The 12,560-nt window shown below is 39.8% G+C and overlaps 1 protein-coding gene across 4 annotated transcripts in view; it reads left to right on the forward strand.

Moving 5' to 3' along the window:
• Positions 1-12,560, forward strand: part of Ift140 (intraflagellar transport 140) — a 93,578-nt gene that overhangs the window by 26,860 nt on the left and 54,158 nt on the right. For all 4 annotated transcript variants that reach the window (XM_013517666.1, XM_005391568.1, XM_013517668.1 and 1 more), the window contains exon 14: positions 9,497-9,614. In XM_013517666.1, coding sequence (XP_013373120.1) covers positions 9,497-9,614 — 118 coding nt within the window. The remainder of the gene's footprint in view (positions 1-9,496; positions 9,615-12,560) is intronic.

The raw sequence follows: 12,560 nt of genomic DNA on the forward strand, positions 1-12,560 counted from the left end.
CAATCAAAATGTGTTAAATGACCTCAGCCAAGGATGTAAGGAAAAGTGCTGCCCTGGAGACTCCAGATGTAAGCAGACACTAGCTTTAAGGACAGAGGGAGCACAATGTTCCCAGCATGGGCTGTGCTTAGTGAGTTCTTTCCAGAGAGCACAGTATTGTGGGGGAGGATCACTTCCTAGTGGAGAAACATGACACCCTTCCAGTGCCAGGTGAGCAAGGTAGACATGTCCTTGACATGATGTGAGAAAAAAGTACCTCGTCTCTCTGCTAGTCCCCACTCTAATCACAAGAAAATCATCAGACCAATCATAATAGTGAGGGAGCCTACACCGTGCCTGAGCAGAACTCCTCAAAAGTGTCAGAGTCATCAAAAAAAGGAGGCAAGTTTGAGAAATTAAATTGTCATAGACAAGGGGAGCCTATGAGTTATAATGCCACATGAGATAAATATCACATGAGCTCTTAGGACAACAATAAGGGCCACTGGGGAAACTGAGGAAATGTGAATAAATAAAGAAATGCAGGTTAGGAGCACCAAGATGGAGGAATGGTAAACAGCAGAGAAAGATCCTGTCAGAGAGTAGCCATCCAGACACTGGAATATAGCAATATGAGGAAGACAAGAAGGAAGGAAGTGGGTCCCCTGGACCCAGGAAGGATCTGAAGCATGAATTGAAGCCCATGGAGAGAGTAAAGAAAGAAACTTCAATGAAGAAGAAGGAGGTAGCTGGTGGCACCTTCTGCCTGAGACAGGACTCACTGTGCAAGAGGAGCAATTCAAACCTGCAGACACATGGTGACTGCTGGGAACCCCAGAAGCCTCCACAAAGAGACGCAGCAGTGGAGGGGAGCATCAGACTTGAAGGACTACACTAGCTAGCAGTGAGTTCCGAGGGCTCATTTTTTCTGCACAAGAGAATGATTAGTCAGGGGGAGCCATCTTGGAGAAGGGCCGGCTAAGTTCACAACTCAGAGTGGCTACTGACTCCATCTAGCTGCTCCCAGTTGGGCTCAGGCCCATGGAAAGTATGATGATGGCTGCAGACCGAATGAGTCTGGTCTCAGCCAGAAGGTGCAGGTTCACTGAGATTATCCACTAGCCCACCAAAAAGGCTATTGCTGGCTTACTGGAATAAATCATCGTGGATCAGGATTCTGTCTCCACATGCTGTCAACCAGTGATAGCAGAGACATATGTGAAAGTGGACTTTTTTTCTTTTTGTGTCTCTCTTGTTTGTTTTTTATTATTTTTGTTGTGGTTTTTTTGTTTTTGTTTTTGTTTTCTGTTTTTGTTTTTTCTCCTTCAGTGTTTGATCTTGTTTTTATATGAGTGCGAACATGGTTTATAGCCTCTTTGTGGTTGTGATTCTGTTCTGTTTTTCTTTTTATCTCTTCCTTCTCTTTTCCTCCAGTCTTATGCACTAGTTTCCCAAAGTTAGTAGGATCGCCCTTTGTCCTTCAGCCTTACTTCTAATCTCTTTCTCTTCTTCTACTTCTCTATTTTCTCCCTAACCCATTTTAAGTTTTAATTCCTGAGGGCAAAATTGACATATTAAGGACTTGTATACTGCATATAATTTTCTGGTTTGTTTTAGATTTTGTTATATAACCACAAATCTAGTTCATATGGTTAAAGGTAGCAAATTAATGGTTAGCTCAGTTTATCATTTTCTAGGCTGTGTTTAATGCTAATGTCATTACTGATGGTACTAATATAGCCAAAAGTGACATAGTTGTTCTAAACAGCTGTTCTTCCCAGTATTATAAAACTGAGATTGGGGCTGGGGATTTAGCTCAGCAGCAAAGCACCTGCCTGGCAAGCACAAGGTCGTGAGTTCGGTTCCCGGTGCCGGAGGAAAAAAAAACAAAAAACTGAGATTGACTAAGGGTCACAGAAAATGCTGTGGCACAGTGCCAGAGAACCAGGGGCTGGGCCAAATAGGCAGCAACTTCTCATCCCCAACAAATTGAAGAGGTGGGACCCTGAAAAAGACTCAGAACCCAAAAACCAGCTACACCTGGAAGAGACCTTGGGGAAGTAGTCATTTCCTGAGAGTTCTAAATACTGGCAATAAAGCAAACTACCATAGGCCATTTACAAGCATTCTTTGAATTTAACTAAATTAAACTAAAATTAAATTTAAAAATTTAAATTTTTTAATTTAATTAAAATTAAACTAAAAAAATTTTTAAAATGGAGAAGATGCTTAAACAATATGCATCCCCAAACATCCAGTTCACCAAAGGCAAATCCAGGGGGCAATGAGGTGGGACAATCTGAAAGCCACTCACCTGACCTCTCCAAAATGTCAATAACATAGCAATTGAATGAGGCTGTAGAAAAAATCAAATTAGAAATAATTTTTCTGATAACTGCAGAGATGGTGTCCAGAATGAAAACCAGGCTCTGGGGCTCTAGAACAGATACAGACAAAATATAGAGGGTCTTATGAAAATTATGGAAGCCATGAACGCTCAGCATAGGAAAGAAATGGAATAATAAGGCAGATTCAAGCAGATGTTCAGGAAAATAAAAATTCCATTGCAGGTATCTGCAGCAGATTAGCCAATATGAGGACAGAATCTCAGATGTGAAAACTGGTTTGTGGTTAGTGATCATGAAGAGAAAGATTTCTTAAAAATAGCTAGGGACTATGAGAAATCAGTATAGCAGCTGCTGTATGAGGCAAAGAAGAACAACTCAACATTGATTGGAGAAAATGAAAAAGCAGGAGATAATACAAAAAATATAACAAACTTTTCACAGACATCATGGCAGAAAACTTCCCTGGTAGAAAAAAAGAATTTGACATACAAATAAGTGAGTCATATAAAACTTCAGTTAGCCACGATCAAAAATTCTACAACCAGGCATATCATAATCATGATTCCAGAAATTCAACATAAGAATAAAATCTTACACCAGGCGTGGTGGTGCATGCCTATAATCCCAGCGCTCGGGAGGCTGGGGCAGGAGGATTGTGAGTTCGAGGCTAGCCTGGGCTACAGAATGAATTGAAGACCTGCCTGAACTGCATAGTAAGACCTTGTCTCAAAAAGATGAAAAAAAATATATAGAATCTTAAAAGCTGTTAGGGAAAAGAAACCAATGAACTATAAAGGAAAGCCCATCAGAAACAAAACTTTCTCAGTAAAAACCCTCAAGTCAAGGAGAGCTTGGAGTGAAGTATTTCAAGTTCTAAGGGAAAAGAACCTTCAACCCAGATCGATGTACCCCACAAAACTCTCTTTCAAAACTGATGGAGAAGTAAGATACTTCCATGACAAAGAACATCTAAGGAAATTTATGACCACCAAACCAGCACTCCAGAATGTTTTGAAGGACATTCTAGAAAGAGATAACAAGGACTACAACTCCATGAACCCCAATAGAAGGAATCCACCAAGCAAGGGAAACAATTAAACAGAGGAAGGGGGAAAAAAGAGGAAGAGCGAACAGCAGGAAAATAACATGACAAGGATAAATCAGTATATATCAGTTAGAACCATCAATGATCATAGTGTCAGTTTACCAATCAAAAGACACAAACTGGCAAAAAGCAAGAGCCAAAAATATGCTGAATACGAGAAATGCATTTAATTCAAAAAGAAATTCATAGACTGAAAGTCAAAGGGTGGGGGAAAAAAAAACTCCATAAGACAGGAACCCAGAAAAAGCAAAGGTAGCTATTCTGTTTGCAGACAAAGTGAATTTGAAGCCAAGACTGACAAAGAAAGTCATTACATCCTTGTAAATGGAACAATCCAAGAGGAAGAGATAATAATCATAAATATATATGCAACAAATATCAGTGCACCCAACTATATAAAAAGTATTAATGGGCATGAAATATCAAATAAGCACTAATACAATTGTATTGGGAGATCTCAATACCTACTATCACAAAAAGACAGATCAACTAGACGAAAAATCAACAATGAAATAATAGAACTGAACCAAACTTTTGAACAAATAAACTTAGTAGATGTCTACAGAGTGTTCCACCCCACAACATCAGAATACACATTCTTCTCAGCTGGACATGGAATGTTCTCCAAAATAGACTGCATATTAGCTTATAGAACATACAGTGAAATTGGAAATCAATGGCAAAAGAAATCACAAGAACTTCATAAACACACAGAAATTAAATAGCACCCTCCTGAACAACCAATGGAGCACAGATGAAATTAAAGAAGAAATTAGTTTCTACAATTAAATGATAAGAACAATATAGCATACCGAAATTTATGGGACACAGTGAAAGCAGTCCTAAGAATGAAATTTATAGCATTGAATACCTGTATCAGAAAAATAGAGCAAGTACAAATAAACAACTTAATGGTGAACTTCAAACTTCTAGAAAAAGAAGAGCAGGCTAAGCCAGAAGCTAAGGGAGGAAATTATAAAGATTGGAGAAAAAATTAACATATTGGAGACTAAAAAAATCAATACAAAAAATGAATTAATTGAAGAGTTGGTTCTTTGAAAGATTAAATAAAATTGATGAACCCTTATCCAACCTTCTCAAAAAAAGGAAGAAAAAAATAGACAAATCCATGCAATTAGGAGTGAAAAGGGTGAAATTACAATGGGCCATGCAGAAATCCAGAAGATCATCTATCCCTACTTTGTTTTATTTTTTTTAATTTTAAAGATAAAAGAAGAAAAACGTATTAACAGACACAAACATTTACAAAATAACACAAAAACAGCACAAGTAATACATATTTTCAGACAAGTGATAGGAAATTAACAGTGGGGGTTGTATTACATACTTGTCTTGGTTACTTTTCTTTAGTTGCTGAGACAAAATACCTGATGCCCAAATTTAAGGAAGGAAAGGTTTATTTGGCTCACAGTTTGTTCAGGTTTCAGTCCATACTCCACTGGCTCCAAGGCAAGGTAGCATATGGCAGAGGGCAACAGTTCATGGAGGCAGAAGATAGCGAAAGCAACAACAGCAAAAGGGAGGAGTGGTAGAGGAGAGAAAGCCTCTTTCCCTCCTTATATTGTAAGCAGGCTACCCCAACCCCGGGGGTGTAGCTCTCACATAATCTCCATGCCCTCCTCCTGCACAGGCTCAGGATGAATACAAAGTAAGGGCCTGGCCCCTGCTCTGTCACTTAGTTAACCTTCTAAACTTCTCACATTGACACAATGAACATCCTAGAGGTGTACGGTGGCGTGGCGTGTTGTTTTCACCCCAGAATGTAGAATTGCTGAGTCACTTAGCCAAGCCTCTAGATTCTACAAGTTGACTCAATGTATATCATAACAATATTGATATGTTCAAGTTGGTTACTCAGATAAACAAGTATAGGCATGTAAGATTGATCAAACAATTACACATTAACTGTTTCTTTTAATAAAGTAATAGAAATCAGTAGTACAACCACCTTAGCTATCCTGTGTATACCTGTATACATATTTTCTCTTCTTTCTTTTCTCTTTTCCCTCTTCCCAGTTGTTCTTTCCTTTTGAGCAGTTTCTGTCCATTTTGCAATATCTATTGTACCTTTTAGATTTTATTCACTCTTTCAGGTTCTTAACACTAGTGAGACAATATGGTGTTTATACATGTGGGTCTGATTTATTTAACTTATGAATGTCGTCTCCAGTTGTGTCCATTTACTTATAAAAGCCCCCAGTTTATCTTTTTTTATAGCTGTGTAATATTGCATTATATAAAAATACCACAACTTTTTTATCCATTCCTCAGTTGGTGGGAATTTGGGTTGCTTTTATGATTTAGCTGTTACAAATTGCACTGCTGTAAACATAGGTGCACATATATCATTGTGGTACGATGTTTTCAGTTCTTCTGGAAAAATACCCAGAAGGGAAATAACTGGGTTGAATGGAACTTCTTCTCTTAGTTTACTGAGGAATCTCCAAACTGATTTCCACAGTGGTTTTACCACTCTACAGTCATCTATACCTACTTTGAAAACTTGTATTCTAATAAGGTGGAAAACACAGAAGAAATGGACAGATTCCTACATATATATGAATTACTAAAGCTAAATCAAGAAGATAAAAAATCGTGAATAAACCAATATCAGGGCTGGGGATTTAGCTCAGTGGCACAGTGCCTGCCTGGCAAGCCTGATGTCGTGAGTTTGATTCCCAGTACCGAAAAAAAAAATCAAAAAACCAATATCAATCAATGAAATTGAAGATATAATTAAAAACCTACCAACAAAGAATAACCCAGGCTGTGATGGATTCACTGCTGAATTCTATAAGAAATTTAGAGAAGACCTAAGACCACTACTTCTCAAACTCTTTAATGAAATTGAAAGAGAAGCAATACTCCCAAATTCAATCCTGGAAGCAAGTATTATCCTGATACCAAAACTGGAGAAGGACCCACCTAAGAAAGACAATTACAGGCCAATCTCACAAATGAACAGAGATGCAAAAAATCCTCTATAAGATACTAGCAAACATAATGCAGCAAATCATCAAAAAGATTATACAGCATGACCAAGTGGGATTCATCCCAGTGATGCAGGGGTGGTTCAACACTTGTAAATCAATAAACGTAATACACCATGTTAACAGAGCCAAGGACAAAAATCATATGATCATCTCAATAGATGCAGAAAAAGCTTTTGACAAAGTCCAACACATATTCATAATAAAAACACATAATAAAAATACAGAAAATTGGAATAGATGGTCTTTATCTGAATCTGATAAAAGCCATTTATGACAGACTAACAGCTCACATCATACTAAATAGACAAAACTGAAAGCTTTTCTCTAAAATCAGGAGCAAGATAAGGATATCCAGTCTCCACTCTTATTCAGTATAGGCCTGGAGACTTTTGCCAAAACAATTAGACAAGAGAAAGAAATAAAAAGAACAATGACAGGAAAGGAAGAAGATAAATTATCATTATTTGCAGATGACATAATATTCTATATAGAAGACCCCAAAAACTCCACCAAAAAAACTGCTAAATTTAATGGGCAAGTTCAGTAGCATAGCTGGATACAAAGACAACATTCAAAAATCAGTAACCCTCCTGTACATGAATAACATACTCCCTGAGAGAAATTAGAGAAACAACACCTTTCACAGTAGCATCCAAAAAAAAAAAAAAAAAGAAAGAAATACCTAGGAATCAATCTGATGAATAGCATAAAAGACCTCTGCATTGAAGATTACAGTATTCTGAAAAAAGAGACCGAAGCAGTATCACAAAATGGAAAGATATCCCTTGTTCTTGGGTAGGAAGAACTGAGATAGTGAAAATGGCCATACTTCCAAAACTCTGTACAGGTTTAATGCAGTCCCAATCAAAATTCCAGTAGCGTGTCTCACAGAATTAGAGAAAACAATCCTAAAATTCATTTGGAACCAGAAAAGACCTCGAATAACAAAGGCAGTCTGGACAACAAAGGCAAGGTGGGGGTATCACAATCTCTGACTTGGGATTATACTATAAAGCTACTGTGATAAAAACAGCATGGAACTGGCAAAAATACAGACCCAAAGATCAATGGAGCCGATTAGGAATTCAGAAACAACTCCAAACATACTTAGCTGCCTTATCTTTGACAAACGTGCCAAACACATTCACTGGAAAAAAGATAGCCTCTTTAATAAATGGTGCTGGAAAAACTGGCTCATGCACATGCCAAAGATTAAAACTGGATCCATATCTTTTACCATGCACTAAACTAAATTGGAAATGGATCAAAGCTCTAAACATTAAAACAGAAACAGTAAATCTGCTGGAAGATAGAATAGGTAAAACTCTTGAGGATACTGGTGTAGGCAAAGATTTTATAAATAAAATCCCAATCCAACTGGGATCTCCTCTTATTAAAAAATACTTTTGCACAGCAAGAGAAACCACAAACAGAGTGAAGAGATAACTCACAAATATGTGAAGAATGTTTTCTAGCTGTACCTCAGACAAAAAGATTACTATTGAGAATGTATAAAGAACTCAAAAAAATCAGGCCTTGCCCCCAGATTTAAAGACCCAATCTAAAAATGGGCATCTGAGATGAATACACACTTCTCAGATGAAGAAATACAAACAGCAAATAAATATATGAAGAAATGTTCAACATCACTGGTCATTCAAGAGATGCCAATTAAAAAAAACTAAGATTCCATCTCACCCAGGAAAGAATGGCTGTTATCAAGAAGTCAATAACAAATGCTAGAGGGGCTAGAGGGAAAAAGGAACTCTTCTCTACTGTTATTGGCAGTGTAGACTGGTGCAACCACCGTGGAAATCAGTATGGAGATTCCTCAAAAAAATTGGATTGGACCAATCCCATTTGACCCAGCTATTCCCCTTCTAGGTATCTTCCCAGAAGAATTAAAAACATCATACCACAGCGATATATGTGCACCCATGTTTATAGCAGCACAATTTGTAATATCTAGATCTTGGAAACAACCCAACTGCCCATCAACTGAAGAATGGATAAAAAGGATGTGGTCTTTTTATACAATGGAGTACTGTCAGCCATAAAGAAGGATAACCTGGAGACTTTTATAAGTAAATCAGTGCAATTCTAGACCCTACTCATAAGTGAAGTAAACCAGACACACGTGTAAACATTGTATTCTCTCCCTAGTATGAGAAGCTGAAAGAGTAAATAAGATCCAAAATGTACAATAGATATTATAAAATTGGAAGAAACTTCAAAAGCAAGGAGAAACTGGGATGGGGGAATGGAGAAAAGAAGGATGGGAAAAGTAAAAAAACCCTATATATATGTGTGTGTGTGTGTGTGTATATATATATTATTTTATATAGATATTATTTTATATATATATTAGTTATACTACTAATTTCTCTTAGTTCATTGAAAAGAAAGTTTTGTGCTAATATTGTTTGGACAGTTAAATGCTGATATTTTATACTCTGAGTAACTAATTTAAAGATAACAGTACACAATATATTAACCATTGTTACCCTCCTGTCATCTTGTTTTGAAATTTTATTTTTTTCTCTTTAAAACATTTGTTTATTTAAAAAAGGAAAGGCATGAGCCACAATACTGTTGATATCAACAGAATTGCTATCAAGCTAGCAACCACTAATTTTTGCTGGCAGGGAATTGGTTTGCATAGAGTGGGAGGTAGTACAATTGTAATAGGATAAGGAGGCTGTCCCCTCTTCTGCCATGTGAAGTTCCAAAGCCGTGCTATAAGGAGGAATCACAAGGTGCAGAACAACATCCTTATTAGCTGCATTTGTATAAGAACAGGAGGAACACTAAGAATACATACTTATATACTTCCTCATAGCAGCCTCTCGTTTAGAAACTGGCCTGCGGCCTGAGCTTGGCACAGGTCTTGGGTACACCTGACACTAAACTGAGAAGCAGCAAATTGTCCAGCAGAATTCACTGTGAGTCAGAGAATTAGGTCTTTTCTGTGATATGCCTGGGACAGTGGATGGCATCTATACAAGAAAGGGAACTCTTGATACCCTAAGGTTCTTTCCTCTGTCCCACAGAGAGGCAAAAGTGCACTGCAGCTGTAGGAACCTGGCTGAGCTGATCCCTGATGTGGGGTCCATCGTTTCTCTCAGATGCAACGCCAGTGGGAGCAAGATCAGCATCCTCCTCAGCAAGGTGAGGGCCTTCCTGCCAGTGGCTCCAGTTGAGGGCCTGCCCCAGGGCAGTTCCTCCAAGCCCCACTCCTCTCCTTGTCCTGCTATGCCCTCCTCACCCTGACTTCTCCTCATAGCAGGGTCTTCATGTATAACCTTTTGGCCACCCTTCCTTCATCACCTCGTTCCTGCTCTCCCCTCCCCTTCCCACCACCTAATCCCATCTTTAAATACCCTCTACACCCCCACCTATATACTTTCCATCTTTTCCTGCCTTTCTTTGTTTCTTACTGTTTTTTCTTCAGAGAGCCCCCACCCCTTCCATTTTCCATCTGTTTTCTTTTTCTTTTTCTTTTTGTTTGTTTGCTACTGGGAATCGAACACAGGACCTTATGCTTGCCAGGCAGGCACTTGTGCCACTGAGTTATATACCCAGCCCTCTGTCTGTTTTCTTTTCTTCTTTTTTTTTTCCATCTGTTTTCTTTATCATCCAACTGAATTCTCCTTGGTACAAGAAGGGATGACAAGGACTATTGTGGTTGTACCTAGTTTTCCCCCTCATACTGGGGTTGAACCCAGGGCCTTTACACTGAGCTACATTTCCATTTTTAAAATATTTTTTATTTTGAGACAGGAGTTGCCCAGGTTCAGCCTGGTCTTGTGATCCTCCTGCCTCAGCCATCCAGAGTGCTGTAATTAGAGGTGTGCCTGGCTGGCAGTATGCCTTCAAGCATTTTGTTGAGAAAAGTAGAATGATGTGGGTGTAAAGGTAGACTCTTGGCAGCCACCTGGAGAGGGCCTGAGAGTGGGGTGGCTAGTGGCCTTGTTCTGGAATTGCCTTTTCCTTCCACCCTGCAGTGTTTGTTCATTAATTGGCTCATTCATTCTTGGGATGATATTGCTTTCCCTCAGTGGACCAGACCACACAGATACAAAGGTGATCAATTAATAAAAGGACTGCTCTCAACCCTATGAGAGCAGACATCAGGCACCAAGGCAGCCAGCCAGTGAATTTCCACAACCATGGTGAGAGCCATAAAGGAAAGGTGGGCACACGAGGCAAGTGTGGAACAGCATGGGCCACGCTGTGAGTTGTGGGGAACCCCTTGAGGAAGTGACGGTGGAATTGTTGTACGAGGCACAAGTCAAGACGTGAGGCCACGGTGAGTCAGTTTCAGTTCTGGAATGGAAGAACAAGGCTGACATGGTTGACAGGCTGACTTTGAACTTGGCACAAAGGAAAGGAGCATGATCTCAGAATTCTCTTTTCCAGAGGGTGGTTTCTAAAAGACTGAGACAGGACAAGGTGTATACAGAGGTCTCTTTGGTGCCCTCAAGCCTACCTGGAGGAGTTGGCCATGTGGGTGACTGTGAGACACCTCCCCTGTTACCAACTCCCACAGCCAGGGGTGCAGGTGAGGAAGGTGTGTTGTGTTGGAGGTGTAAATGAGGAAAGTGAGCGTTCTGAGATGGAATGCAGATATGGAAGGTGGGTATGCTGAGTTGGGTGTGTTAGATGGATAATTTCATACCTACTGACATCCAGGCTAGATCTCAGAAAGGAGGGTGGGTTTGAATAAAGGGTTGGGCTTGAGAGGTATTCACAAAGCATGTCCTGCTTCATCAGGAAAAGAAATGGCTGCTACCAGTCCCAAGGACCCAGCTAGGCCCTGAGGAAGCCAGGTGAGCAGGAATAGCCAAGGACCTGGGAGCCCCAAGGAGATATCTGATTCATCCCTTCAGCAGCTGGGCAGTGCTGGGCTGTGGATGTTGAGAAAAGAAATAGGACAGAGACCATGTGCACCAGTCTGGTAGCATGTGGTTGGTGGCTGACTTGAAATCCAGGAGGTGCTCAAGTTCCAGGGAGGCCCGTGGTGATGGGTAGGGAGTGGGGACCAAGCACAGAGACACCTTGTTCCCAAAAAGGAGTCTCCTTGCAGCACATCAGGAACACTTGTCTGTGTAAACAAAACAGGACAGAAAATGAGTAAAGGAAATGCTCAGCCATCATAAAGGAATGTGCAGTGAAAAATAACTTACCCCAACCACCCACTCCCCATGGCAGCCACAGTGGCCAAGAGAAGGCCAAGTCCTCCATGGTACTGGAGAGGAGGAGGCAGGACAGATGGGGCCCCTAGCCAAGGGAGCCCAGGCACCTGAATGTGTTAAAACAATGGGAAGGAATTCCTGGCCTCCTATTTGCTGCGCTTATTTTCCCCAGCTCCTTTTTTTTTTTTTTTTTTCTTTTTCTTTTTGTCTTTTTGAGATAAGGTCTCGCTATGCAGTTCAGGCTGGACTTGAGCTCACTTTGTACCCTAGGCTAGTCTCGAACTCATAACAATCCTCCTGCCTCAGCCTCCCAAGTGCTGGTATTACAGGCGTGCGCAACCACGCCCAGCTTTTCCCCAGTTCTTGTTTGCTCTTTAATCTCCTTATGGCATTTGTAAAGATATCAAAAAAATGATGTTTTTATGTAATCAGAGCTATTGGTGATTCCCATTTGTGAGTTTATCCATGGCTGTTAAGCCCACTATTATAATATCTTTTGTCTAAACATTTGATGTTTCATTTTTTTTTTTTTAATAGTACCCTCATCCCATTTAAGATTCCTGTATCTACTAGGATAAAGTTTCCCGTAGTCTCCTTAAGTTCTGGGTGTGTGTCCCCTAGCACTGCTTTACAGGTACATAGAACCCAGAGTTGACATCTGAGTTGTGCCTTCTGCTAGAGTGCTGTCTTAGAACAACACTGAACTGACTCCAGTGGACACAGAGGGACAGGCAGAGTGGAGTGTGGGAATTGAACTACTTCCCTCTCAGTTTCTATTCTATGCACATATACACAGTATTCTTCCTGTGCCACAGTGGAAATAAAGGAAGGAAGAAATGATGAGCTATAGTGACAGTGGCAAAATGGTCTCATCTGCATCTTGCACCTACCATTTCCTTTCTCTTTTTTTTTTTTTTTT

This window comes from Chinchilla lanigera, unplaced genomic scaffold (assembly GCF_000276665.1).
Source record: "Chinchilla lanigera isolate Chin_1 unplaced genomic scaffold, ChiLan1.0 scaffold00041, whole genome shotgun sequence".
NCBI classification, from domain to species: domain Eukaryota; kingdom Metazoa; phylum Chordata; class Mammalia; order Rodentia; family Chinchillidae; genus Chinchilla; species Chinchilla lanigera.